At 40.8% G+C, this 23,959-nt stretch overlaps 2 protein-coding genes across 2 annotated transcripts; both read left to right on the forward strand.

The window, feature by feature from the left end:
• Positions 1 to 84: 84 nt before the first annotated feature.
• Positions 85 to 11,416, forward strand: LOC116046135 (E3 ubiquitin-protein ligase HECTD3). The gene is made up of 20 exons (XM_031294361.2): positions 85 to 197; positions 553 to 1,011; positions 1,637 to 1,890; positions 1,998 to 2,133; positions 3,467 to 3,588; positions 4,044 to 4,157; positions 4,615 to 4,697; positions 4,833 to 4,998; positions 5,253 to 5,334; positions 5,969 to 6,151; positions 6,312 to 6,364; positions 6,473 to 6,641; positions 6,737 to 6,850; positions 6,962 to 7,051; positions 7,347 to 7,553; positions 7,683 to 7,812; positions 9,541 to 9,615; positions 9,773 to 9,854; positions 9,954 to 10,025; positions 11,199 to 11,416. The coding sequence occupies exons 2-20, from the start codon at positions 658 to 660 to the stop codon at positions 11,281 to 11,283; spliced, it is 2,571 nt and encodes an 856-aa protein (XP_031150221.1). The 5' UTR covers positions 85 to 197; positions 553 to 657; the 3' UTR covers positions 11,284 to 11,416.
• Positions 11,417 to 12,237: 821 nt separating this feature from the next.
• LOC116046136 (E3 ubiquitin-protein ligase HECTD3-like) lies at positions 12,238 to 22,996 on the forward strand. Its single transcript, XM_031294363.2, has 20 exons — positions 12,238 to 12,357; positions 13,134 to 13,592; positions 14,217 to 14,470; positions 14,578 to 14,713; positions 16,181 to 16,302; positions 16,803 to 16,916; positions 17,461 to 17,543; positions 17,679 to 17,844; positions 18,099 to 18,180; positions 18,857 to 19,039; positions 19,200 to 19,252; positions 19,361 to 19,529; positions 19,625 to 19,738; positions 19,850 to 19,939; positions 20,235 to 20,441; positions 20,571 to 20,700; positions 21,395 to 21,469; positions 21,630 to 21,711; positions 21,833 to 21,904; positions 22,777 to 22,996. The coding sequence occupies exons 2-20, from the start codon at positions 13,239 to 13,241 to the stop codon at positions 22,859 to 22,861; spliced, it is 2,571 nt and encodes an 856-aa protein (XP_031150223.1). The 5' UTR covers positions 12,238 to 12,357; positions 13,134 to 13,238; the 3' UTR covers positions 22,862 to 22,996.
• Positions 22,997 to 23,959: the final 963 nt, after the last annotated feature.

The raw sequence follows: 23,959 nt of genomic DNA on the forward strand, positions 1-23,959 counted from the left end.
TATACGTATATTTATCTATGAGATAACACAATATTAAAACATTCAATAATTCGGTGGTGAGACCTTTATTTTGAAATACAAACGACGGAAGTTGGAGAGGGTCAAAAGTCTCTTATGCGCTTCCGCGTTGTCAGATACCCGAAGAAGTCCACACCGATAGGCGAGTTTCACATTTAAAATACTACTCGGCAGTAAGGGTACGTTTATACTGATTGTAGACATCACTCTGCCTTTTATCTCATTAAAAACATGTATTTTCTTATCTTCTGAATTAAATGAACGTGGTTCTGTGGATAACAGCTATCGTAAACGTCCCAGGATACACTAATTTACCTAACACCTAATTTAGCTAACGTTACGTTAGCTTGCTAATGTTAGCTTACTCACTCTTTATGGTTTAGAAGGAGCCGATACTTTTTTTTAACTCTGTCAGCGGACTTGTTATCTTTTAGACTCAAATTAAAGAGAGCTGGAAATCACAGGATTTGGCTGCTGTTTATTGAATGCACTGTTTCTCAAGAATATTCGGTTTTGTTTACTTTGTTTTGACAGGTGCATCCCCGCGGGACCAGGCAGGAAAACAAAGGCAGGACAGTGGTGTAATGCCAGCTGACGCCCCTTGCTGCTGAGCTGCTGACTGTCACCTCCATCATCATCATGTCTCTAGGCGACAACCCTCACCTGCTGCTCGGCAGGATCCGCTTCCTGAACAGGTGCATTGCATGTTTCAAGAGGAGCGAGGCGTTGCCAGAGTGTCTGTGTTATGTCCCCAACGAGGTGTGCTACAAAATCTGCAAGGATTCATCGTCCTCCTCCTCCGTGTCCACCGGAGCATCTACAGTAGGATCCACTGTCGGGAAAACGCTCATCTCCGTCTTTGAGAGTCCACACCAGACTCCACACGTTAAGAAATTATGCAAGTACAACATTGAACCAAAGAAAGGGACTTGTATCCGGACAACAGGGGAGGAATACTGCAACAGCCAGGGCCTGTGGGTCAAAATCAATAAGGTAAGCTTCTGTCTCCCTGTGTCAGGTTACAGTCACTGAACCAGATCCATTAAACTACTGCAACCTGTCCAATTCTGCTGTAAGACCCGTCATAACTCTACTTTACTAAATGCACTACAGACCAGCTTGGATCTTTCTGTGTCGCGTTTGCATGTTGTCCTCCTGCACGGGTTTCTTCTAAAGTCTCCTCTCGTTGGAGTCTCCTCCAAAATATATGTGGTTATAGACAATAGCTGGATGGATGGATAGATATCCTGAACACTTACAAAAATAAAAATGCAGGACTACGTTGGTAACGTGACAAATATGAGCAGATTCTCTCATTCTCTTTTGTCTACACATGATGTTTTTTTCACTTTTTGCACCAAATAAGGCTGTAAAGCAGATTTTCAGTGTCACACTGTTGCAAAAATATATGAAAGTTCCAGTTTGACATTGCAGTGGCGGAGCTACCATGCAAGATACTGGCCTGATCAGGAGCAATTGGGTTTAGTGTCCTGCTTAAGGACAACTCTACTTGTCCCTCTTACACTAGGATGGTTTTATTATCTGTTAATTCAATTTTGATGGTTTTAAATGTGGTGGGAAAACGCATGTTGACATAACGATTCATGTCTGTGTCCAGGAGCAGCTGGAGGAGCACCGTCTGGGCCAGGAGTTGGAGGAAGGCTGGATCCTGGTGTGTAAACACACAGAGGGAGGCGACAGGCTGGTGCCGGTGGAATCGCCAGAGACCATCAGCAGACAACAGCAGCTCTTCGGCTACGACCACAAGCCCTGCAACAGGTGGGAGCAGGTGGTGAGTGTGGAGAATGCGCTTTACATCGGCTCCAAACCCCAAATCGCTGAGTGTGATGATGCTGCCGTCCAGAAGCTAAGGTGAGCATGTTTGTTATAAATCAGATAAGAGAGTCCAGACTTTTTTGGGTTGTGATAAGAGTGTAGCAGATTGTCAAATTAAGCTGTTGTTTCCTCAAATCTTCAAGGTATGTTCCCCCCACCTGGGTATATGAATGTGACGAGGACTTGGTGCACTACTTCTATGACCACATAGGGAAAGAGGATGAAAACCTGGGAAGTGTGAAGCAGTGCGTGACCAGCATCGATGTTTCTTCGTCTTCGGTGAGTCACATGCGCTCAGGTATTTGTATTCTTTGTTTTTCTCTGTTTTCCCTCTTCCAAACAGTTTAGACAGTCAGTCATTTCAAAAGAAATACAGGGTTTTAGTTATTGATATGGAAATTGGAAATATGCAGCTGTGTAGATTTTTGAGTAAAGACAAAGCTATTAGAATAAAGTTGTATGAGTATTAAAGGCAAGCAAGCATTGAGTCTGTTTATCTTCTGCTTTTTTATACCTTGATGATATCACATTTTTCACAGAAATAGTACATAATAGCCGCTTTCCGACCAGAGGGATTTTTGAAGTTCCTAGAACCCTTTTTTTCTCGTGTTCCGACTGGACCAATTTGGGGATTTTTAAGTCCCTCTGGCCACAGTTCCTGTAACTCTTTCAGCTCCTACTTCAGGGCAGGGTCTTTTCGCTGTTCCCTTTTCCCTCTTCAGCATATGAACCTAGGTCAACGAGGGTCGGGTTTCTGGTACAGACAGACCAACAACGGGACAATTTTAACAATTTTCGCCATCTTATTCATCACTAAATTCACTTCTGACAACGTTTTAGGCGAGAAATTAACTGTTTAGATTTCGAATATAGGCAGTCTTGCGTAAATTGATGCCGAATTGACAATTTGCTTCAAAGTTTTCGGAGTTGAGAAGCTCCATGAAGTGAGGCGACAGCCAGTAGGCGCCTGCCAGGGCCGCTAGCTCGTTGCTTGGCCAGTCATGCTCAGAGACCCTGCTGTAAGTTAGATTGTTTAAATATCACAACACATGTCCATCATAAGATTAATGGGAACCTGTGGTTAACTGTCTTTTCGGAGTTAAACTCCACAAGCGTGTCCTGCGGCTGGCCAGTCGTCACACACACACACACACACACACACACACACACACACAGTCTCACACACGTCCACAGCGCAGCAGGCAGAGGTGGGGGAGAGAGAGATACCCGTTTCTCTTTGGGAGACTTGTTTAAATTATGACAAATATGCTATATACATTAGATTTAGTATTTAGTTCATACTTTTTTTGGTGTATTTATTTTCTGATTTTAACGCTATAAAGACCGTTGCCGTGCTTGCATCACTCCCTTACCCCTCCTACCAGTCCCTATGGCCACTTGGCCAGTGCGAATGCAAATGGAAAAAACGGTTTTGGGAGAGAGTAGTTAGTAGATCTGTTTAGAAGTGGACTTTTCCTATAACTACGTTCCTGTAACTACTTGGTTGGAAAGCGGCTATTGATTGTTACATTGGGTCCATGTTAAAACATGTAATTACAAGTCAGTCAGTGAATTGTTTTACATATACAATTACTTTGATATTTGCTGACAGGAGGATCCCAGCGGAGGGGCGAGCTGTCTGACCGACGGCGATGTTGAAACTTTCTGGGAGAGTGACGGCATGCAGGGACAACACTGGATCCGCTTACATATGAAGAGAGGCACTGTGGTCAAGTAAGGACGCTGCTATGCAACAAAGTGTTCCAAAGTTATTCATTGTAATGCAAACCCTGAACTTACTTACTTTTAATATTTGTATTAGTCTTTTATTTATGTCATCTACTTATTTCAACTTGTATTTGGGATATTTTGATTATATTCTACATTAGGAACTGACTCTGGGCAGACACTCACTTACGTATTCACACAGTCAGTTTTTGACAGGATGCTGAATAATAGACCAGATTGCATTCACACGATCTCAGTTCTTTCGCTAAAGACACATGTTGGATCTAACTTTTGTTTAGTTACTTAGTGATACCACCTACATTTGGCTGTATTAAAATGGGAATAATTTATGGTGTTACATCCATGATGTATTATATCATGCTCCTCTCATATGAACTTTGATCTTGTCGATATGTGGACATGTCCTTATTGTGTATAGCATGCTTCTCTTTGCTCTCCAGTAAGCTGATATTGACGGTGGACTCTACAGACGACAACTACATGCCCAAGCGAATCACAGTGTTTGGAGGAGAGGGAGACAACCTGAAGAAGCTGAGTGATGTCACCATAGACGAGTGAGCCTTTTTAAATGGATTTCATCAGCATTTTTCCGTTTGTATGTGTCAGTTTGTAATATCAGAATGACCCACACATTGTCTGCATTCGGGGAAGTCCTATGATAATGAACTACCTTTGATATTATTTTGTGCATTAAATGAATTATCACAATCAATATCTGATGTTTAACAGAAGGCCAATATCTACTACAATGTCGATATATTGTTCTAGCCCTGTTAATAATGTAATGTAATAATGTGATGCTCCGCTGAAGAATCTGTATTTTCTCTTGATAAAAGCAGCAAAATAAAAGATTAGGCTATTTTTAGTGTAATTTGTCATTTTGAAGCATATGTGCCTATCACGCCAAGCTATTAAATCTGTAGCAAGTTGACAAATACCAGGAATTAACGTATTTCATAGTCTGTTTGACTACAGTTGCTATGAGTCACCTCTGCTCTTTTTTGCCCCTAGCAACCTGATTGGAGAAGTATGTGTGCTGGAGGATATGACGTCTCACCTGCCTGTGATTGAGGTTCGGATTGAGGAATGTAGAGGTACGGCTTTCTTTTACATGTTTCCGTGTTTATTTAGCCAGATATTTCCTGCCATTTTAAACACTTCAATTGACTTTGTGTGGTTCTGTAGCTGCAAAAGCTGCTATAGTGATGACAATGTTATTGGCTCTACAGATGAGGGGATAGACGTCCGGATCCGAGGCTTGAAGATCAAGTCGTCATGTGAAAGAGACCTGGGTCTGAACGCTGATGTTTTCTTGTCCTCTAACCTGGTGCGCTACCCCCGTCTGCAGGGCAACACGCCAGACGTCCTGTACCGCAGAGCACTAATCATCCAGAGGTAACATCTTTCTGCCAGGGTTCTTCCAGTCATAGTAAACATCATGAAGTTTAATATTTATTAAATAAATAAATATTTTAGTGGACTGAAGTCCAGTTCATGTTCAAAAAGTTAAAAAAAATTCCAACTCCAAAGTTATTTAAATCTCAGAAATACGAGTCAGATGCAATGCTCTGATTGTCCTTATTGCTTGTAAGCATAAAGCATTCCTCAGTGTTTGTGTTGGTTCTTTTCTTCTGTCTCACTCTCTGCAGGTTCATCTGTCTCCTGGACAGTGTGCTCCCACACTTGGTACCGGCCTGGGACTATAGTCTGGGCACCTTCAACCAGATCAAAGTCAGTCATCATGAAGCTTTTAAAATAAACAAGACTGATACTGAATAAGCAGCTATAAGCCCCAAGCTGTTGTTCTTACCAGATTTATAGTAAAAATACTAAACGTTAACACCCTGAGTGGCTTTTACTAAATGGCCGTTAAACAGTGTTTTGAAAAGTTTCATTGAACATCATTGAGAACCTTTCAAAACACAAAATGTCACAATCACGGTAGAATTTATTATTCATTTATCTCTCCATGTACAGTACCTGGTATAGAGTGGAGCCACGTTGCATTTCTCCAGTGCTGCAGTGTACACAATAAAGAAACAATCATGTTAGAAAAGATAAAAAACCGGTGCAAGCAACATGTTTTATAGTTTTAGGAGCCTGAAGTGGCCTCTGCGTCCATTCTAGCCACCTTGCTTTTCTGCCAATATCTATAGGTTCTATAGATATATTAGTTTTGAAGTGAATGCTAGACAAAGACAATTCTCACTAATATTTAATACTTTCCCACCCACACTAGTTGATTTCCCTTCGTCACGTCTGTCTCTCTCTCTCTCTCTCTCTCTCTCTCTCTCTCTCTCTCTCGCTCTCTCTCTCTCTCTCTCTCTCTTAATCTCAAATTTACTTTTGTGTTGGCGTCCTCTAGAGCATAAAGCAGTTCCTGCTGCTTTCCAAACGCCGCTCAGCCCTCATCACACAGTGCCTGAAGGACTCCGAGACCAATAAGCCAAACTTCATGCCCCGACTCTACATCAACAGACGTCTGGCCATGGAGCACAGAGACAACCCCTCTCTGGACGCTAGCTGCAAGAACGCTGTGTTCAATCAGGTATAAAACACTTTCTGAGTGGTGACACCTCTTCCTTCTGTGTGATAAGATGTATTTATACAAAAAGGAGTGTTTGGGGATTCTGCTTTGGAGAAACATGAGTCATTTTTCAACGGCAGCAGTTTACTGTTGCTTTATGATTTTCATTTTATCATTGCAGGTGTATGAAGGCCTCAAGCCATCGGACAAATTTGAGAAGACTTTGGATTATAGGTTTGGATTTTAAGGCTTGCATCTCTGTCAGATATTTTTTTGTCTGAATATGACTGAAACTTAACAGCATTAAAATCTAAACCTACCATCTTTCCTCTGGTTTGTCAGATGGCCCGCTCGGTATGACCAGTGGTGGGAATGTAAGTTCATTGCAGAGGGAATCATTGACCAGGGCGGTGGATTTCGGGACAGCCTGGCTGACATGTCTGAGGAGCTTTGCCCCAGCTCAGCTGAGTGTCCCATGCCTCTGCCATTCTTCAGCCGTACATCCAACCAGGTAATCACTCACCAGCACTGCCTGCACGCAGTAAAGATTTGACTGGACAGTGTTCTCATTGGTTGTGGCTTTTTCTTTACCTGCTGGTCTCTCAGGGCTCCTTAGAGGCCAGAGATTACTACGTCCCCAATCCGTCCTGTAAAGAGTTCCACAAGTATGAGTGGATAGGTCAGCTCATGGGAGCTGCTCTCAGAGGAAAAGACTTCTTGGTGAGTGATGCTCACTCTCCACCAACTGGACATCGTTAACATCACTATAAAGTAAGAATGGGTGGATGTAGAGACTTGATTTTCTGGCTTCTTCTGTGTCCAACCCTGCAGGTCTTGGCTCTGCCCGGGCTGGTGTGGAAGCAGCTGACTGGGGAGGCTGTCAGCTGGAGTAAAGATTTCCCAGCTGTAGACTCTGTGCTGGTGAGGATATTCAAATTATTACACTAACTTAACATGTAATGTAATATAAATTTGGCTCTGCAGACTGAGTTTCATACATGTACAGCACTTTAAATCCAAAATATCTTTGGTAGAAGAATTGTCATTCTCAATATTTTATATTAAACTTTTTAATATTATTTGCATTTCTACTTAGTTCCTAATCGGCTACACAGACTTCAATTTACTTCACTGATTTACTTTAATGGTCTGGTGTGGCCACTTATCTTTATTTTTCTAGTCATTGCCTCAAGTAAAATTGTTGACGTGTGTTCAGGTGAACCTGCTGGAGGCCATAGAGAACATGGACCAGGAGACGTATGAGTTCAGGTTTGGTGACGAGCTGGTGTACACCAGCCTGCTGAGCGACGGCCAGATGGTGGAGCTCATCCCCGGCGGCAGTAACGTGGCCGTTCGCTACGAGGACCGCAGCGAGTTTGTCCGTCTGGTGCAGAAGGCTCGGCTAGAGGAGAGCAGGCAGCAGGTGGGACTGCCTTTCTAACATTACTACTACAAGTGTGGTTAGCTTTTATTCTTCAGTGTGGTGTCTGTGTATAGAGTTGCTAAATTGTTCAAGTGTGTGCATGTGGCTCATTGTCTGTGTGTATTGCAGATTGCAGCCATGCAGGCGGGACTGCTAAAGGTGGTTCCTCAGGCGGTGCTGGACCTGCTCACCTGGCAGGAAGTAGAGAAGAAAGTGTGTGGAGACCCTGAGATCACTGTGGAGGCTCTGAAACGACTCAGTGAGTGTCCAGCTTAGAATTTATCTCAGCATCTTTGACAGTAAACACATTTTCTGTACTGGTTGAAGAGGTGACACTTTGTTTTTAGTCATGCTAGCTGATGATGATGATAATCCTTTAAACTTTAAATCTAGCGCCATTATCAGGTCAAAATGTCACTTTGTCCAATACTTTGGTTCATAAACATACCTGCAAAACTAATGAAATTCCCATCACCCTCAAATGTACTTTGTGTTAATTGCTAATTAGCAAATCTAGCATGCTAACATGCTACACATGATAAACATTACAGTTCAGCTGCTAAGTATTAGCATGCTAACATGCTCACAAAAACAAGTTAGAATAATTCTGGATTTATTACGACTTAAAGTGCTCATATTGTGCTTTTTGGCTTTCCCCCTTTCCTTTATTGTGTTATATATCTTTTTGTGCACGTTATAGGTTTACAAAGTGAAAAAGCCCAAAGTCTACCCCAAAAGGACTTAACGTCTTCCAGAGAAAACACTGTTCACAAACTGCTCCAAACAGCTCTATTGTAGTCCAGCCTTTACTTCTGTGACGAACATGCGTCACTTTGTAACACACGTTATAATGCTCGCCTAGCTGCTAGCGTGGTACTCCCTCATCCTCTGCAACTGACAAGCTAGCAGTACTTGCTGCCATAGACGGTAAACTTAATGGACAAATTGACTTAGACTTGACGTAGACTTGCAACGGAGAGCAGTGAAGTATATTAGAAGCTCTTTTCCAGTGATGGCTGAGCATTACTGCGCAGCCTCCAACTGAGCTCGAAGAAATAGATGTGACGTGAGCAACCTGTCTGAAAGTTGGAAGTCTTCTGGTAGCTGTGCCAAGAGAAATCTCAATCATCCCCAATCTTGCAGAGACGGAGAGCGTAGGTATATGTAAGGAGATAACATAGGCACAGGCTAATTATTGCTAACTAAAATGCTAGTTAACATTAGTAATTTTACTAAAACAGCTAATGTAAGTCGAAACTGCCTGCGAGCTTCTCCTGTACTGTACGGTAATTTGTCTATTATGAGACAGTAAGTCTTGTGGTTATGACACAATCGTTAGCCTATTTTTACAAAAAACGTCTGCTACGGAGCCATAACGTGAGATACAAGGTAATGTGGCCTTTTATACATTGTCGTGTTTCTTTAGAAATAAACAATGGACAAATAGAGTCTTTAAACGCTTTAGATGTAAAGTTATTCGCTGTCAAAGTGACGTCAAAATGAATGGAGGTCAGTGGAATGCTAACAGCAGGTAATGGCTTGTTAGCAACAAAATGGCTCCATAGGAGGTACGCTTTGTGGACGCTCGCTTACCCCCTTGCTTACTGCGCATGTGTGACTCCCAACAAAGAAGTGAGATGTCTCACTCTGTAGCTAAAACAGAGAGCTCAACACACAGGGTGAAAAGAGGAGCTGCAGCAATGTGCAGTACAACAAATATATGGTGTTTTCTGAAAATTTAAACCACATAAACCTATTCTGGTACAACCTCTAAATACAATTATGAACCTGAAAATGAGCATAATATGAGCACTTGAAGTGTTATTTTCGTTGTTTTGGCCATTGCTTTAATCAGTTAAAATAACATTGTAATTGCTAAGCCAAGCTGTAAATTAAGTGAGGGAAAAGCTCCGTAGGTGTTTGAAATATTGTAGTAAGGAGTCTACATCTTTTGAATGTATCAATGTTGTTTCTATCTCCCCACCAGCACGCTATGAGGACCTGGAACAAAATGACGTTAGAGTGCAATACTTATGGGAAGCACTGACTAACTTCACCAATGGTCAGTTCACTGTTTATCCGTCAACATTTTACAGAGTATGTCTATCGTAGTGAATGTCTTTTACAACATGGCATATGCACTGCGTCGTTTGAAGTCTGACAAGTGTTTTGGTGTATTTGTTGTGTTGAAAATAAACAATTTTGAATTTTCTTTTCAGAGGATCGCAGCAGGTTTCTGAGGTTTGTAACTGGTAGAAGTCGTCTACCTGCGCCTATCTACGTCTTTCCTGACAAACAAGGGTGAGTTCATCCCTAAAAAGAAATTACAGAAATGTTACGGTTTGATAGAAAACTTATAATGGAACATGATGCTGTTATATTTTTTGTTTCCTGGTTTAGCTCTGAAACGACTGATGCACTTCCACAGTCCTCCACATGTTCCAGCACTCTTTATTTGCCCAACTACCCAAGGTATACTAACCTTCTGTTTTGTACATGCAGAATCTGTTACTTGTATTTAAAATGTACTGTATGCATTGCCTGATTGCACTTGTTTTATGGTGCTATAGCAATACACAATTAAAAAAATATTCTGAGCGCTTATCAACCTTTCTTAAAGGGACAGTTTACCCTAAAATCAAAAATACTGTACATATTTTTCCTCTTACCTGTATTGTTATTCATCAGTCTAGATATCGACCGTAGAGATGTCTGCCTTCTCTCCAATATATTGCAACTAGATGGTACTCGGCTTGTGGTGCTCTTAGTGCCTGAAAACACACAGTGAGCGAGTCAAAGTTTTAAGGCAAGAATATGGACAACATCCCAAAACAAGTTCACATTTTTTTTTAATGAACACAGTTCCATGGACAACATTGCTAAGTGACTATCCTGTACCTTGCTTTATCGTCTATTTTACTCTAAATGGGACCATCATTTACAAAATAAACATCATGCTGTATTATGGAAGACTTGAAACTATTGATTGAGACTATAAACTCATTTGAAACTGTTTACTCGGGTAATAAATCAAGTTGCCATTAGAAAGAATGCAAGGTTAAGGCACTTCCACATTGGCTTCAATTTTCCGGCCTGGAGGTTGCTGCTTAGGTGTACTTATGGAAAGGCTTGTGCTCATGACAGCACGAGATGTGAACAATAATGGCATCCCCCTCGACTGAGCTTTAGCGCTAGCTAGCCCAGGTGAGCTAGCAGTATCTGTTAGCTTCAGTTACAGCTCTGCTGAGGAGGACGAGCCTCTACTCCATGAGTACGCTTGCTGCTGTGCGGTGATACATTTGGCGGGTGTAGTTCGGCTGTTGCTCACAACAAGGTCTGTGGATTATCTTGGGTAACCGGGTCATGATTTCTGGATATTCTTGCTGTTGAGTTTTTCAAATGTATTTGTCACTTTGAGCACCAAAAGCCAAGTGCCATCTAGTTCCATTATATTGGAGAGAAGGCACACATCTTTACAGCCGATATCTCCAACACTGGGCAACTCATAGCATTACAGATAAGAGGAAAAGTATGTATTTTTGATTTGAGAGTTAACTGTCCCTTTAAAACTTCTTTTCATTGACATCCATGTTGTATTTAATGCCTCCCATCCTTTCCTCTCCTCTTGTTCGTTCTGTCCTGCAGTGCAAAGGTTTGTGAGGAGAAGCTGCGTTATGCTGCTTACAACTGTGTGGCCATCGACACCGACATGAGCCCCTGGGAAGAGTGATCTCTTTGCTGCTTCCCTGAACAAACACTTTACAAATCACTGTTGAATGGAGAGAAAATTTGCCATGTTAATAACCATATCTACACAACTGCCTCTTAATCCTTGCTGTATATAATAAAGATGGAAACACGGACATGGCTTTGGGTTAGTTATTATTTCTTGAAAGAAACATTAACTGGATTGATTTGTTTGTAAAAACAAATCCTTACAAATTGTAGCAATGAAAATGTTGGCAAAGTTTCTTCATGGATAATGTTCTATCAGCACAATAATTATATTCAAATAATATAATATAGGCCTGCACTATTCTGAAATGGGCCATTCTGCATAATGAGAGTACTTTTACTATTGGTAGTTTAAGTATATTTGGATGCTAATACTTTTGTACTTTTACTTAAATTGAAATTGAATGCAGGACTTTTAATTGTATTTCTACACTGTGGTATTGCTACTTTTACTTAAGTAAAAGATCTGAGTACTTTTTTATTTTTATCTGTGCAGATAGTTACTTTAGCAGTTTACTCTTATTTTGCCTTCTGTGTAGTTCCGCAAAGCCAGACCTATTTCTTCTGTGTGATTGATCAACAATTTTGAACCCTGCACTGGACATGAATGTCCCTGTTTTCATCCTGCTGCAGTTCTTCTACAGTGGCTTCCTCAGATTGTTACACTAACGTTACATTGATTTTTCTACTGGGTAAAATGCAGCTGTCCTGTGCATTTCGGCTGAATTGTATACTTGTTTGTAAACATGTCAGATAATACAACAACAATATACATTTTTAAATATGTAGAATGAACGAATGATTAATGAATTCAGTGGTAAGACCTTTATTTTGAAATACAAGGAAACTGTTGACGTTTTCGACTGGGAACCTGGAGAGTCAGAAATTCCGACTTCCCAGTTCAACTGGAACGCACCATTATATCTATGGTCAAAAGTCTTTATGCGCTTCCGCGTTGTCATTAATGCGAAGAGTCCACCCAAGAGAGAATGACCCAAGACGGCAACATACGTATGTGATACGGTCCACACCATAGACGAGTTTCACAAAATACTAATCTGCAGTAATGGTACGTTATTATTGATTCTACACATGACTTTGGCATTTGGCTCATAAAACGTTAACATTTTATTTCCTGAACTTATGATAAAAAATAACATGGTTTTGTGGATAACAGCTAGCGTTATAAACGTCCCAGGATACACTAATGTAAGGTACCTGACACCTAGCTAGCTAGCTTGCTTATGTTGGCTGACTCACTTATTTATCTATTATACTTAGAGTATAGGTCTTCAACAGGGGGGCAGCGACGCCGAGAGGGTCCTCAGAGTTACTGCAGTTTTTCTTTTTCACAAATTAAAATATGTCTGAAAATATACATTAATATGAATACAACATTATTAGCACAAGTCAAATCGGTATATTCGTGGGGAAAAAAACAACATTTAATGTAGCTACACAACTGATGATCGGCTTACTAGTATGCCGATCATCAGTTGTGTAGCTACATTAAATAGGTAAGGTAGCCATCCACAGATACAGTTCAGGATTCACTGTATAGGCTTACATTTGTATGTATGTACATAAACAATATGTAACGTTAGAGGTTCCCTGCTCCGTCTCTCTTTTAGCTGAGGGGCCTAAAAAGTTGAGGATCCCTGGTTTAGAAGGAGCCAATACTTGTCTTACTGTGTGTCAGCGTACTTTGGTTGCTAATAGATTTGTTTTCTTTTAGACTCAGGTTAAAGAGAGCTGGGAATCGATTTAAATCACAGGATTTGGCTGCTGTTTATTGAATGCACTGTTTCTCAAGAATATTCGGTTTTGTTTACTTTGTTTTGACAGGTGCATCCCCGCGGGACCAGGCAGGAAAACAAAGGCAGGACAGTGGTGTAATGCCAGCTGACGCCCCTTGCTGCTGAGCTGCTGACTGTCACCTCCATCATCATCATGTCTCTAGGCGACAACCCTCACCTGCTGCTCGGCAGGATCCGCTTCCTGAACAGGTGCATTGCATGTTTCAAGAGGAGCGAGGCGTTGCCAGAGTGTCTGTGTTATGTCCCCAACGAGGTGTGCTACAAAATCTGCAAGGATTCATCGTCCTCCTCCTCCGTGTCCACCGGAGCATCTACAGCAGGATCCACTGTCGGGAAAACGCTCATCTCCGTCTTTGAGAGTCCACACCAGACTCCACACGTTAAGAAATTATGCAAGTACAACATTGAACCAAAGAAAGGGACTTGTATCCGGACAACAGGGGAGGAATACTGCAACAGCCAGGGCCTGTGGGTCAAAATCAATAAGGTAAGCTTCTGTCTCCCTGTGTCAGGTTACAGTCACTGAACCAGATCCATTAAACTACTGCAACCTGTCCAATTCTGCTGTAAGACCCGTCATAACTCTACTTTACTAAATGCACTACAGACCAGCTTGGATCTTTCTGTGTCGCGTTTGCATGTTGTCCTCCTGCACGGGTTTCTTCTAAAGTCTCCTCTCGTTGGAGTCTCCTCCAAAATATATGTTGTTATAGACAATAGCTGGATGGATGGATAGATATCCTGAAGACTTACAAAAATAAAAATGCAGGACTACGTTGGTAACGTGACAAATATGAGCAGATTCTCTCATTCTCTTTTGTCTACACATGATGTTTTTTCACTTTTTGCACCAAATAAGGCTGTAAAGCAGATTTTCAGTGTCACACTGTTGCAAAAATATATGAAAGTTCCAGTTTGACATTGCAGTGGCGGAGCTACCATGCAAGATACTGGCCTGATCAGGAGCAATTGGGTTTAGTGTCCTGCTTAAGGACAACTCTACTTGTCCCTCTTACACTAGGATGGTTTTATTATCTGTTAATTCAATTTTGATGATTTTAAATGTGGTGGGAAAACGCATGTTGACATAACGATCCATGTCTGTGTCCAGGAGCAGCTGGAGGAGCACCGTCTGGGCCAGGAGTTGGAGGAAGGCTGGATCCTGGTGTGTAAACACACAGAGGGAGGCGACAGGCTGGTGCCGGTGGAATCGCCAGAGACCATCAGCAGACAACAGCAGCTCTTCGGCTACGACCACAAGCCCTGCAACAGGTGGGAGCAGGTGGTGAGTGTGGAGAATGCGCTTTACATCGGCTCCAAACCCCAAATCGCTGAGTGTGATGATGCTGCCGTCCAGAAGCTAAGGTGAGCATGTTTGTTATAAATCAGATAAGAGAGTCCAGACTTTTTTGGGTTGTGTTAAGAGTGTAGCAGATTGTCAAATTAAGCTGTTGTTTCCTCAAATCTTCAAGGTATGTTCCCCCCACCTGGGTATATGAATGTGACGAGGACTTGGTGCACTACTTTCATAACCACATAGAGAAAGAGGATGAGATCCTGGGGAGTTTGAAGCAGTGCGTGACCAGCATCGATGTTTCTTCATGTTCGGTGAGTCAATTGCGCTCAGGTATTTCTGTATTTCTGGCTGGACCGCAGAGCAGCTGCCCGATAAACACGACAGTCTGTCACTCCGCACCATTACCACGCCAACATACACCTACGGTGCACAGAGAAGGCAGAGTCTGCACACCATTTAAAAGGCGTATCAGCCGTCGCATACGCCAAATGCCCCGCACAATTCAAGTGGTAAACAACCTCGGGCAAATGGCTGACACAAACACAACAGGGCTATTACAACTGAATGATCTAATACCATAAAATATACTTAACAAGATTGCTTGTATTTTGTTTTCTCTGTGGCATCGTTATCTCGTCAAAGATTAATGACACATTAAACCTTGATCACTCTGACAGATCCATGCTTTGTTTATGGGGACGCCTCCTCCCGCCGGCAAATGTTTTCCCCTCCATTTAAGAGATATGCTCCGCTCTCGCCGCTCGTCAGCACTTCTCGCTCGGATTGTGCCCCGGCTGTAGGAAAAGGAGCGCAGTCAGAGTGAGTGATGAAGTTGCACCATTGGTAAGCGTGAGTGTTGGTCGTTCCCCATTGGCTGTTGCTCTTTCGAAATGAAAAGGCGCTAACAGTCCTCTATGGTGGTTACAGCCAGACTTTAACCACTGGAGGCTGACTTTTAAATTACTCTTTACTTGACCAAACCAATGTTATTTTAATACCTCCGTGCTAACAAGCACATGTAAGTAAAAAAAAAAAAGTATTACAAATTATACCAAATTGGTCTCATACAGCACACCTATTCTGATTGCCAATGTGTAATTCATTGATTGTACATAAAAAGTTTAATAGAAAATTATTAAGTTTTTTTTCCAATTGTTTTCTAATAGTGACTGTCTTTGTTCTTTATTCTTTCCTTAGTATTTTGATGTCAGGAATATCATTTATTTGACTGACATTTTAAATGAAATCCAGTGAGATATTATTGAGATTATATAGGGATTTTGCTCTTCTTAACTTTACTGTTGCTGCTCTAGAAACAACATTTAGTTGTATTTAAAATATGAGTCAATTAATTAATTAATCCTGTTCAGAATTTATTCTTTAAACAAATATATATTTGGCCACAGTTTAGCACATTGACCATACATGGCCCAGGCACATACTAGGTTTTTACCTAGTCTTGTTTTGTTTTTGTTCCTCCAAACAGTCTAGACAGTCAATCTTTTCAAATACAGGGTTTTAGTTATTGATATGGAAATTTGAAATCTGCAGCTGTGTAGGTTTTTGAGTAAAGACAAAGCTATTCGAATAAAGTTGTACAAGTATTAAAGGCAAGCAAGCATTGAGTATGTTTATCTTCTGTTTTTTTACCTTGAAGATATCACATATTTCACAGATAGACATAATGATTGTTACACTGAGTCCATGTTGAAACATGTAATTACAAGTCAGTCAGTGAATTGTTTTACACATAAAATTACTTTGATATTTGCTGACAGGAGGATCCCAGCGGAGTGGCGAGCCGTCTGACAGACGGCGATGTTGAAACTTTCTGGGAGAGTGACGGCAAGGATGATAAACACTGGATCCGCCTACATATGAAGAGAGGCACTGTGGTCAAGTAAGGAAGCTGCTATGCAACAAAGTGTTCCAAAGTTACTCATTGTAATGCAAACCCTGAACTTACTGTATTTAACATTTTTATTAGTCATTTCTTGATATCATCTACATATTTCAACTTGTATTTGGGATATTTTGATTATATTCTACATTAGGAACTGACTCTGGGCAGACACTCACTTATGTATTCACACATAGTCAGTTTTTGACAGGATGCTGAATAATAGACCAGATTGCATTCACACGAGGGGCAATAACATTTGATGCTGGATGATTTTTGTCCCTACAATCTAATCTGAAATACAGTGTACAGTTTGTTGACGTGTTATTATCATAATCATAATCTAACTTTTGTTTAGTTTCTTAGTGACACCACACCCAAATCTTACACCCAAATCTTACTTCCATAATTTATATCATGCTCCTCTCATATGAACTTTGATCTTGTCGATATGTGGACATGTCCTTATTGTGTATAGCATGCTTCTCTTTGCTCTCCAGTAAGCTGATATTGACGGTGGACTCTACAGACGACAACTACATGCCCAAGCGAATCACAGTGTTTGGAGGAGAGGGAGACAACCTGAAGAAGCTGAGTGATGTCACCATAGACGAGTGAGCCTTTTTAAATGGATTTCATCAGCATATTTCACAAAAAGTCTTTCGATTTTAAAGATATGATTCTGATTGCAGAAGGAAAGCTAATACCAAAGTTTTATAAACAAAGCCATTGTGAGACAATATTGTGTGTCAGTTTTTATTATGAAGATGACCCACACATTGTCTGCAGTCGTGGAAATCCTATGATAATGAACTACCTTTGATATTATTTTGTGCATTAAATGAATTATCACAATCAATATCTGATGTTTAACAGAAGGCCAATATCTACTACAATGTCGATATATTGTTCTAGCCCTGTTAATAATGTAATGTAATAATGTGATGCTCCGCTGAAGAATCTGTATTTTCTCTTGATAAAAGCAGCAAAATAAAAGATTAGGCTATTTTTAGTGTAATTTGTCATTTTGAAGCATATGTGCCTATCACGCCAAGCTATTAAATCTGTAGCAAGTTGACAAATACCAGGAATTAACGTATTTCATAGTCTGTTTGACTACAGTTGCTATGAGTCACCTCTGCTCTTTTTTGCCCCTAGCAACCTGATTGGAGAAGTATGTGTGCTGGAGGATATGACGTCTCACCTGCCTGTGATTGAGGTTCGGATTGAGGAATGTAGAGGTACGGCTTTCTTTTACATGTTTCCGTGTTTATTTAGCCAGATATTTCCTGCCATTTTAAACACTTCAATTGACTTTGTGTGGTTCTGTAGCTGCAAAAGCTGCTATAGTGATGACAATGTTATTGGCTCTACAGATGAGGGGATAGACGTCCGGATCCGAGGCTTGAAGATCAAGTCGTCATGTGAAAGAGACCTGGGTCTGAACGCTGATGTTTTCTTGTCCTCTAACCTGGTGCGCTACCCCCGTCTGCAGGGCAACACGCCAGACGTCCTGTACCGCAGAGCACTAATCATCCAGAGGTAACATCTTTCTGCCAGGGTTCTTCCAGTCATAGTAAACATCATGAAGTTTAATATTTATTAAATAAATAAATATTTTAGTGGACTGAAGTCCAGTTCATGTTCAAAAAGTTAAAAAAAATTCCAACTCCAAAGTTATTTAAATCTCAGAAATACGAGTCAGATGCAATGCTCTGATTGTCCTTATTGCTTGTAAGCATAAAGCATTCCTCAGTGTTTGTGTTGGTTCTTTTCTTCTGTCTCACTCTCTGCAGGTTCATCTGTCTCCTGGACAGTGTGCTCCCACACTTGGTACCGGCCTGGGACTATAGTCTGGGCACCTTCAACCAGATCAAAGTCAGTCATCATGAAGCTTTTAAAATAAACAAGACTGATACTGAATAAGCAGCAATAAGCCCCAAGCTGTTGTTCTTACCAGATTTATAGTAAAAATACTAAACGTTAACACCCTGAGTGGCTTTTACTAAATGGCCGTTAAACAGTGTTTTGAAAAGTTTCATTGAACATCATTGAGAACCTTTCAAAACACAAAATGTCACAATCACGGTAGAATTTATTATTCATTTATCTCTCCATGTACAGTACCTGGTATAGAGTGGAGCCACGTTGCATTTCTCCAGTGCTGCAGTGTACACAATAAAGAAACAATCATGTTAGAAAAGATAAAAAACCGGTGCAAGCAACATGTTTTATAGTTTTAGGAGCCTGAAGTGGCCTCTGCGTCCATTCTAGCCACCTTGCTTTTCTGCCAATATCTATAGGTTCTATAGATATATTAGTTTTGAAGTGAATGCTAGACAAAGACAATTCTCACTAATATTTAATACTTTCCCACCCACACTAGTTGATTTCCCTTCGTCACGTCTGTCTCTCTCTCTCTCTCTCTCTCTCTCTCTCTCTCTCTCTCTCTCTCTCTCTCTCGCTCTCTCTCTCGCTCTCTCTCTCTCTCTCTCTCTCTCTCTCTCTCTCTCTCTCTTAATCTCAAATTTACTTTTGTGTTGGCGTCCTCTAGAGCATAAAGCAGTTCCTGCTGCTTTCCAAACGCCGCTCAGCCCTCATCACACAGTGCCTGAAGGACTCCGAGACCAATAAGCCAAACTTCATGCCCCGACTCTACATCAACAGACGTCTGGCCATGGAGCACAGAGACAACCCCTCTCTGGACGCTAGCTGCAAGAACGCTGTGTTCAATCAGGTATAAAACACTTTCTGAGTGGTGACACCTCTTCCTTCTGTGTGATAAGATGTATTTATACAAAAAGGAGTGTTTGGGGATTCTGCTTTGGAGAAACATGAGTCATTTTTCAACGGCAGCAGTTTACTGTTGCTTTATGATTTTCATTTTATCATTGCAGGTGTATGAAGGCCTCAAGCCATCGGACAAATTTGAGAAGACTTTGGATTATAGGTTTGGATTTTAAGGCTTGCATCTCTGTCAGATATTTTTTTGTCTGAATATGACTGAAACTTAACAGCATTAAAATCTAAACCTACCATCTTTCCTCTGGTTTGTCAGATGGCCCGCTCGGTATGACCAGTGGTGGGAATGTAAGTTCATTGCAGAGGGAATCATTGACCAGGGCGGTGGATTTCGGGACAGCCTGGCTGACATGTCTGAGGAGCTTTGCCCCAGCTCAGCTGAGTGTCCCATGCCTCTGCCATTCTTCAGCCGTACATCCAACCAGGTAATCACTCACCAGCACTGCCTGCACGCAGTAAAGATTTGACTGGACAGTGTTCTCATTGGTTGTGGCTTTTTCTTTACCTGCTGGTCTCTCAGGGCTCCTTAGAGGCCAGAGATTACTACGTCCCCAATCCGTCCTGTAAAGAGTTCCACAAGTATGAGTGGATAGGTCAGCTCATGGGAGCTGCTCTCAGAGGAAAAGACTTCTTGGTGAGTGATGCTCACTCTCCACCAACTGGACATCGTTAACATCACTATAAAGTAAGAATGGGTGGATGTAGAGACTTGATTTTCTGGCTTCTTCTGTGTCCAACCCTGCAGGTCTTGGCTCTGCCCGGGCTGGTGTGGAAGCAGCTGACTGGGGAGGCTGTCAGCTGGAGTAAAGATTTCCCAGCTGTAGACTCTGTGCTGGTGAGGATATTCAAATTATTACACTAACTTAACATGTAATGTAATATAAATTTGGCTCTGCAGACTGAGTTTCATACATGTACAGCACTTTAAATCCAAAATATCTTTGGTAGAAGAATTGTCATTCTCAATATTTTATATTAAACTTTTTAATATTATTTGCATTTCTACTTAGTTCCTAATCGGCTACACAGACTTCAATTTACTTCACTGATTTACTTTAATGGTCTGGTGTGGCCACTTATCTTTATTTTTCTAGTCATTGCCTCAAGTAAAATTGTTGACGTGTGTTCAGGTGAACCTGCTGGAGGCCATAGAGAACATGGACCAGGAGACGTATGAGTTCAGGTTTGGTGACGAGCTGGTGTACACCAGCCTGCTGAGCGACGGCCAGATGGTGGAGCTCATCCCCGGCGGCAGTAACGTGGCCGTTCGCTACGAGGACCGCAGCGAGTTTGTCCGTCTGGTGCAGAAGGCTCGGCTAGAGGAGAGCAGGCAGCAGGTGGGACTGCCTTTCTAACATTACTACTACAAGTGTGGTTAGCTTTTATTCTTCAGTGTGGTGTCTGTGTATAGAGTTGCTAAATTGTTCAAGTGTGTGCATGTGGCTCATTGTCTGTGTGTATTGCAGATTGCAGCCATGCAGGCGGGACTGCTAAAGGTGGTTCCTCAGGCGGTGCTGGACCTGCTCACCTGGCAGGAAGTAGAGAAGAAAGTGTGTGGAGACCCTGAGATCACTGTGGAGGCTCTGAAACGACTCAGTGAGTGTCCAGCTTAGAATTTATCTCAGCATCTTTGACAGTAAACACATTTTCTGTACTGGTTGAAGAGGTGACACTTTGTTTTTAGTCATGCTAGCTGATGATGATGATAATCCTTTAAACTTTAAATCTAGCGCCATTATCAGGTCAAAATGTCACTTTGTCCAATACTTTGGTTCATAAACATACCTGCAAAACTAATGAAATTCCCATCACCCTCAAATGTACTTTGTGTTAATTGCTAATTAGCACAGGTACCATGCTAACATGCTACAAGTGGTAAACATTACAGTGCACCTGCTAAACATTAGCATGCTAACATGCTCACAAAAACAAATTAAAGAATAATTCTGGATTATTGCGATTTAAGTGTTATTTTTGTTGTTGTTGTTTGTTGTTTCAATCACTTAAAATAACATTATAATTGCTAAAATCTGAGAACATGTGATAATGCTACAGCAAAGTCAAACAGGATGTAAACATGACAAAAAATGTGTTCAGATTATCCAAGTCACTTCATTTGGAGGTTAAACCAAAAAGTAAAGTTAATACGACCCAAGTTGTTATAACCCAGAATTACCTGCCAAGCTGTAAATTAAGTGAGGGAAAAGCTCCGTAGGTGTTTGATTGAAATATTGTAGTAAGGAGTCTACATCTTTTGAATGTATCAATGTTGTTTCTATCTCCCCACCAGCACGCTATGAGGACCTGGAACAAAATGACGTTAGAGTGCAATACTTATGGGAAGCACTGACTAACTTCACCAATGGTCAGTTCACTGTTTATCCGTCAACATTTTACAGAGTATGTCTATCGTAGTGAATGTCTTTTACAACATGGCATATGCACTGCGTCGTTTGAAGTCTGACAAGTGTTTTGGTGTATTTGTTGTGTTGAAAATAAACAACAATTTTGAATTTTGTTTTCAGAGGATCGCAGCAGGTTTCTGAGGTTTGTAACTGGTAGAAGTCGTCTACCTGCGCCTATCTACGTCTTTCCTGACAAACAAGGGTGAGAGCAAGTTCATCCCTAAAAAAGAAAATGTACAGAAACATTATTGTTTGATATTGATAGCAAAATAGCTAATTTAGAAAACGTATAAAATAAACATTTTTTCTGTTTCCTGATTTAGCTCTGAAACGGCCGATGCACTTCCACAGTCCTCCACATGTTCCAGCACTCTTTATTTGCCCAACTACCCAAGGTATTAGGGGTGCAAGATATATCGACTCAATATCATTATCGCAATATATCGAAAGTGTAATAAGTATGCAACATTTTGTTTATTTTGTGGAGCGCTGCGTCCCGTCGCTATAATGATCCTGTTTCATTGGCCAGTTACCGTGCCACTTGCACATGTTAGTGCACGTCAGTGCACCGGTCCACTACGTGACAAACCCTATGGAGCGTACCATGTGACGTGCGTGCATAATTTCGACACAGTGACAGCGTAAGTGAAGAAATAGATAGAGACATCAAAACGGAACGAATCAGAGAAGAGAAAGAAAAGTTGTGTCCTGTTCTCTTTATTTATATATTTTATACTGTCCAACCAGTAAAACATGTCCTGTTCTGTAGACATGGTCCTTATTTATTTATTCAGGTTGGACCCGTCCAATATGACTGTCAGTTGAAATAAACCTTGTGTTGTAAGGAAACTTGTTTAATTTGTTATGAATCTATTTTGATGCGTTTTCCCGTAACTTTTGTAATTTTACATATGTTTAAAAATATCGAAATTAATATTGATATCGCAATATTCATAATCTATATTGCAATGTCATATTTTGTCAATATCGTGCAACCCTACAAGGTATACTAACCTTCTGTTTTGTACATGCAGAATCTGTTACTATACAATTGTCTTTAAAATGTACTGTATGCATTGCCTGATTGCACTTGTAGTGCTATAGCAAGACACGTTAAATACCAGTTGCTTTCATAATTCTACACTTACAGTCATATAATGCTCTGAGCTCTTATGAACTTTTTTGTAAAAACTGCTTTTTATTGTAAGCTATGTTGTATTTAATGCCTCCCATCCTTTACTCTCCTCTTGTTGGTTCTGTCCTGCAGTGCAAAGGTTTGTGAGGAGAAGCTGCGTTATGCTGCTTACAACTGTGTGGCCATCGACACCGACATGAGCCCCTGGGAAGAGTGATCTCTTTGCTGCGTCCCTGAACAAACACTCTACAAATCACTGTTGAATGGAGAGAAAACTTGCCATTTTAATCACTATATCTTCAACTGCCAATTAATCCTCCCTTTATATAATAAAGAACTCAATGGAAACATGGATATGACTTATTTACTTTTTCTTGAATGAAACATTAAATGAATCGATGTGTTTACATTTGTTTTTACAAGGCAGGCTTGTTAATGAAGATGTGCAAAGTTTTTTCATGAATAATGTCCAACAAATAAAATAGGATACAGTATATTGTGAAAAAATATGCATTTTTAGAACTCACTGATACAAAACTTTAATACACAAAAATAGGTATTTGGTATTATAAAATTACTGAGCAGAATCTGACTAGAATATATTCATTATTCATAAGTATGATCAAACCCAAATTTTAAATTAACTATCATATTGCATAACACATGAACAGATAATAAATAATAATAAAACAAATAAATTAAACTAAAGTTGACCCCAAAGTTCTGCCATGACCTTGGAAAAAGTAATTGGACAAAATAATTTGAACTGATGTCCTCTCACAAGCTTTCCATGGATAAAACAATAATGAAATAGATTTTTATGTATTTCTAGATTTACCTCCTATATAAACTTAGCACAAAAAGTAAGGAAATGTGTGTTTGGTAGATTATTTCTCTGTGGTAACAATGCTTTTTGGCAATAAATCTTATACCGTTGGAAAGCCTGTTTAGAACATCCATTTGTGGGATGAGCAGCAGCGCTGAGTATGTGGGTTGCGCCCATGAAAAATTTGCCAAATCTTCTCTGCCAATGCCCTTCACCGTCAGGCCTGTTTGCGCTGGTGTCGGCAACACGTGCACTGGAACCTGAACGTGGAGGAACGTTATGTTCAGTGATGAGTCCAGATTCTGCCTACGGCAGTTGGATCATAGGGTCAAAGTGTGGAGAAGACGCGGAGAACGCTATGCTGATTGCTGCACCGATAGAGTAACACCTTTTGGCGGAGGCAGTGTGATGGTGTGGGGCAGCATCTCCCTCACTGGAAAAACGAGGCTTGTCATCATTGGAGGTAATCTCAATGCAGAGAGATATAAA

Source organism: Sander lucioperca, chromosome 9 (genome assembly GCF_008315115.2).
Source record: "Sander lucioperca isolate FBNREF2018 chromosome 9, SLUC_FBN_1.2, whole genome shotgun sequence".
Classification (NCBI taxonomy): Eukaryota; Metazoa; Chordata; class Actinopteri; order Perciformes; family Percidae; genus Sander; species Sander lucioperca.

Excerpts from the sequence above, each read along its gene's own strand:
- LOC116046136 (XM_031294363.2), top strand. The coding sequence starts at position 13,239 with ATGTCTCTAGGCGACAACCCTCACCTGCTGCTCGGCAGGATCCGCTTC. Across the intron at positions 21,470-21,629 it reads ACTGACTAACTTCACCAATG|AGGATCGCAGCAGGTTTCTG; the intron begins GTCAGTTCACTG and ends TTTTGTTTTCAG. Across the intron at positions 21,712-21,832 it reads GTCTTTCCTGACAAACAAGG|CTCTGAAACGGCCGATGCAC; the intron begins GTGAGAGCAAGT and ends TTCCTGATTTAG.
- LOC116046135 (XM_031294361.2), top strand. The coding sequence starts at position 658 with ATGTCTCTAGGCGACAACCCTCACCTGCTGCTCGGCAGGATCCGCTTC. Across the intron at positions 3,589-4,043 it reads AAGAGAGGCACTGTGGTCAA|TAAGCTGATATTGACGGTGG; the intron begins GTAAGGACGCTG and ends TTTGCTCTCCAG. Across the intron at positions 5,335-5,968 it reads GCACCTTCAACCAGATCAAA|AGCATAAAGCAGTTCCTGCT; the intron begins GTCAGTCATCAT and ends GGCGTCCTCTAG.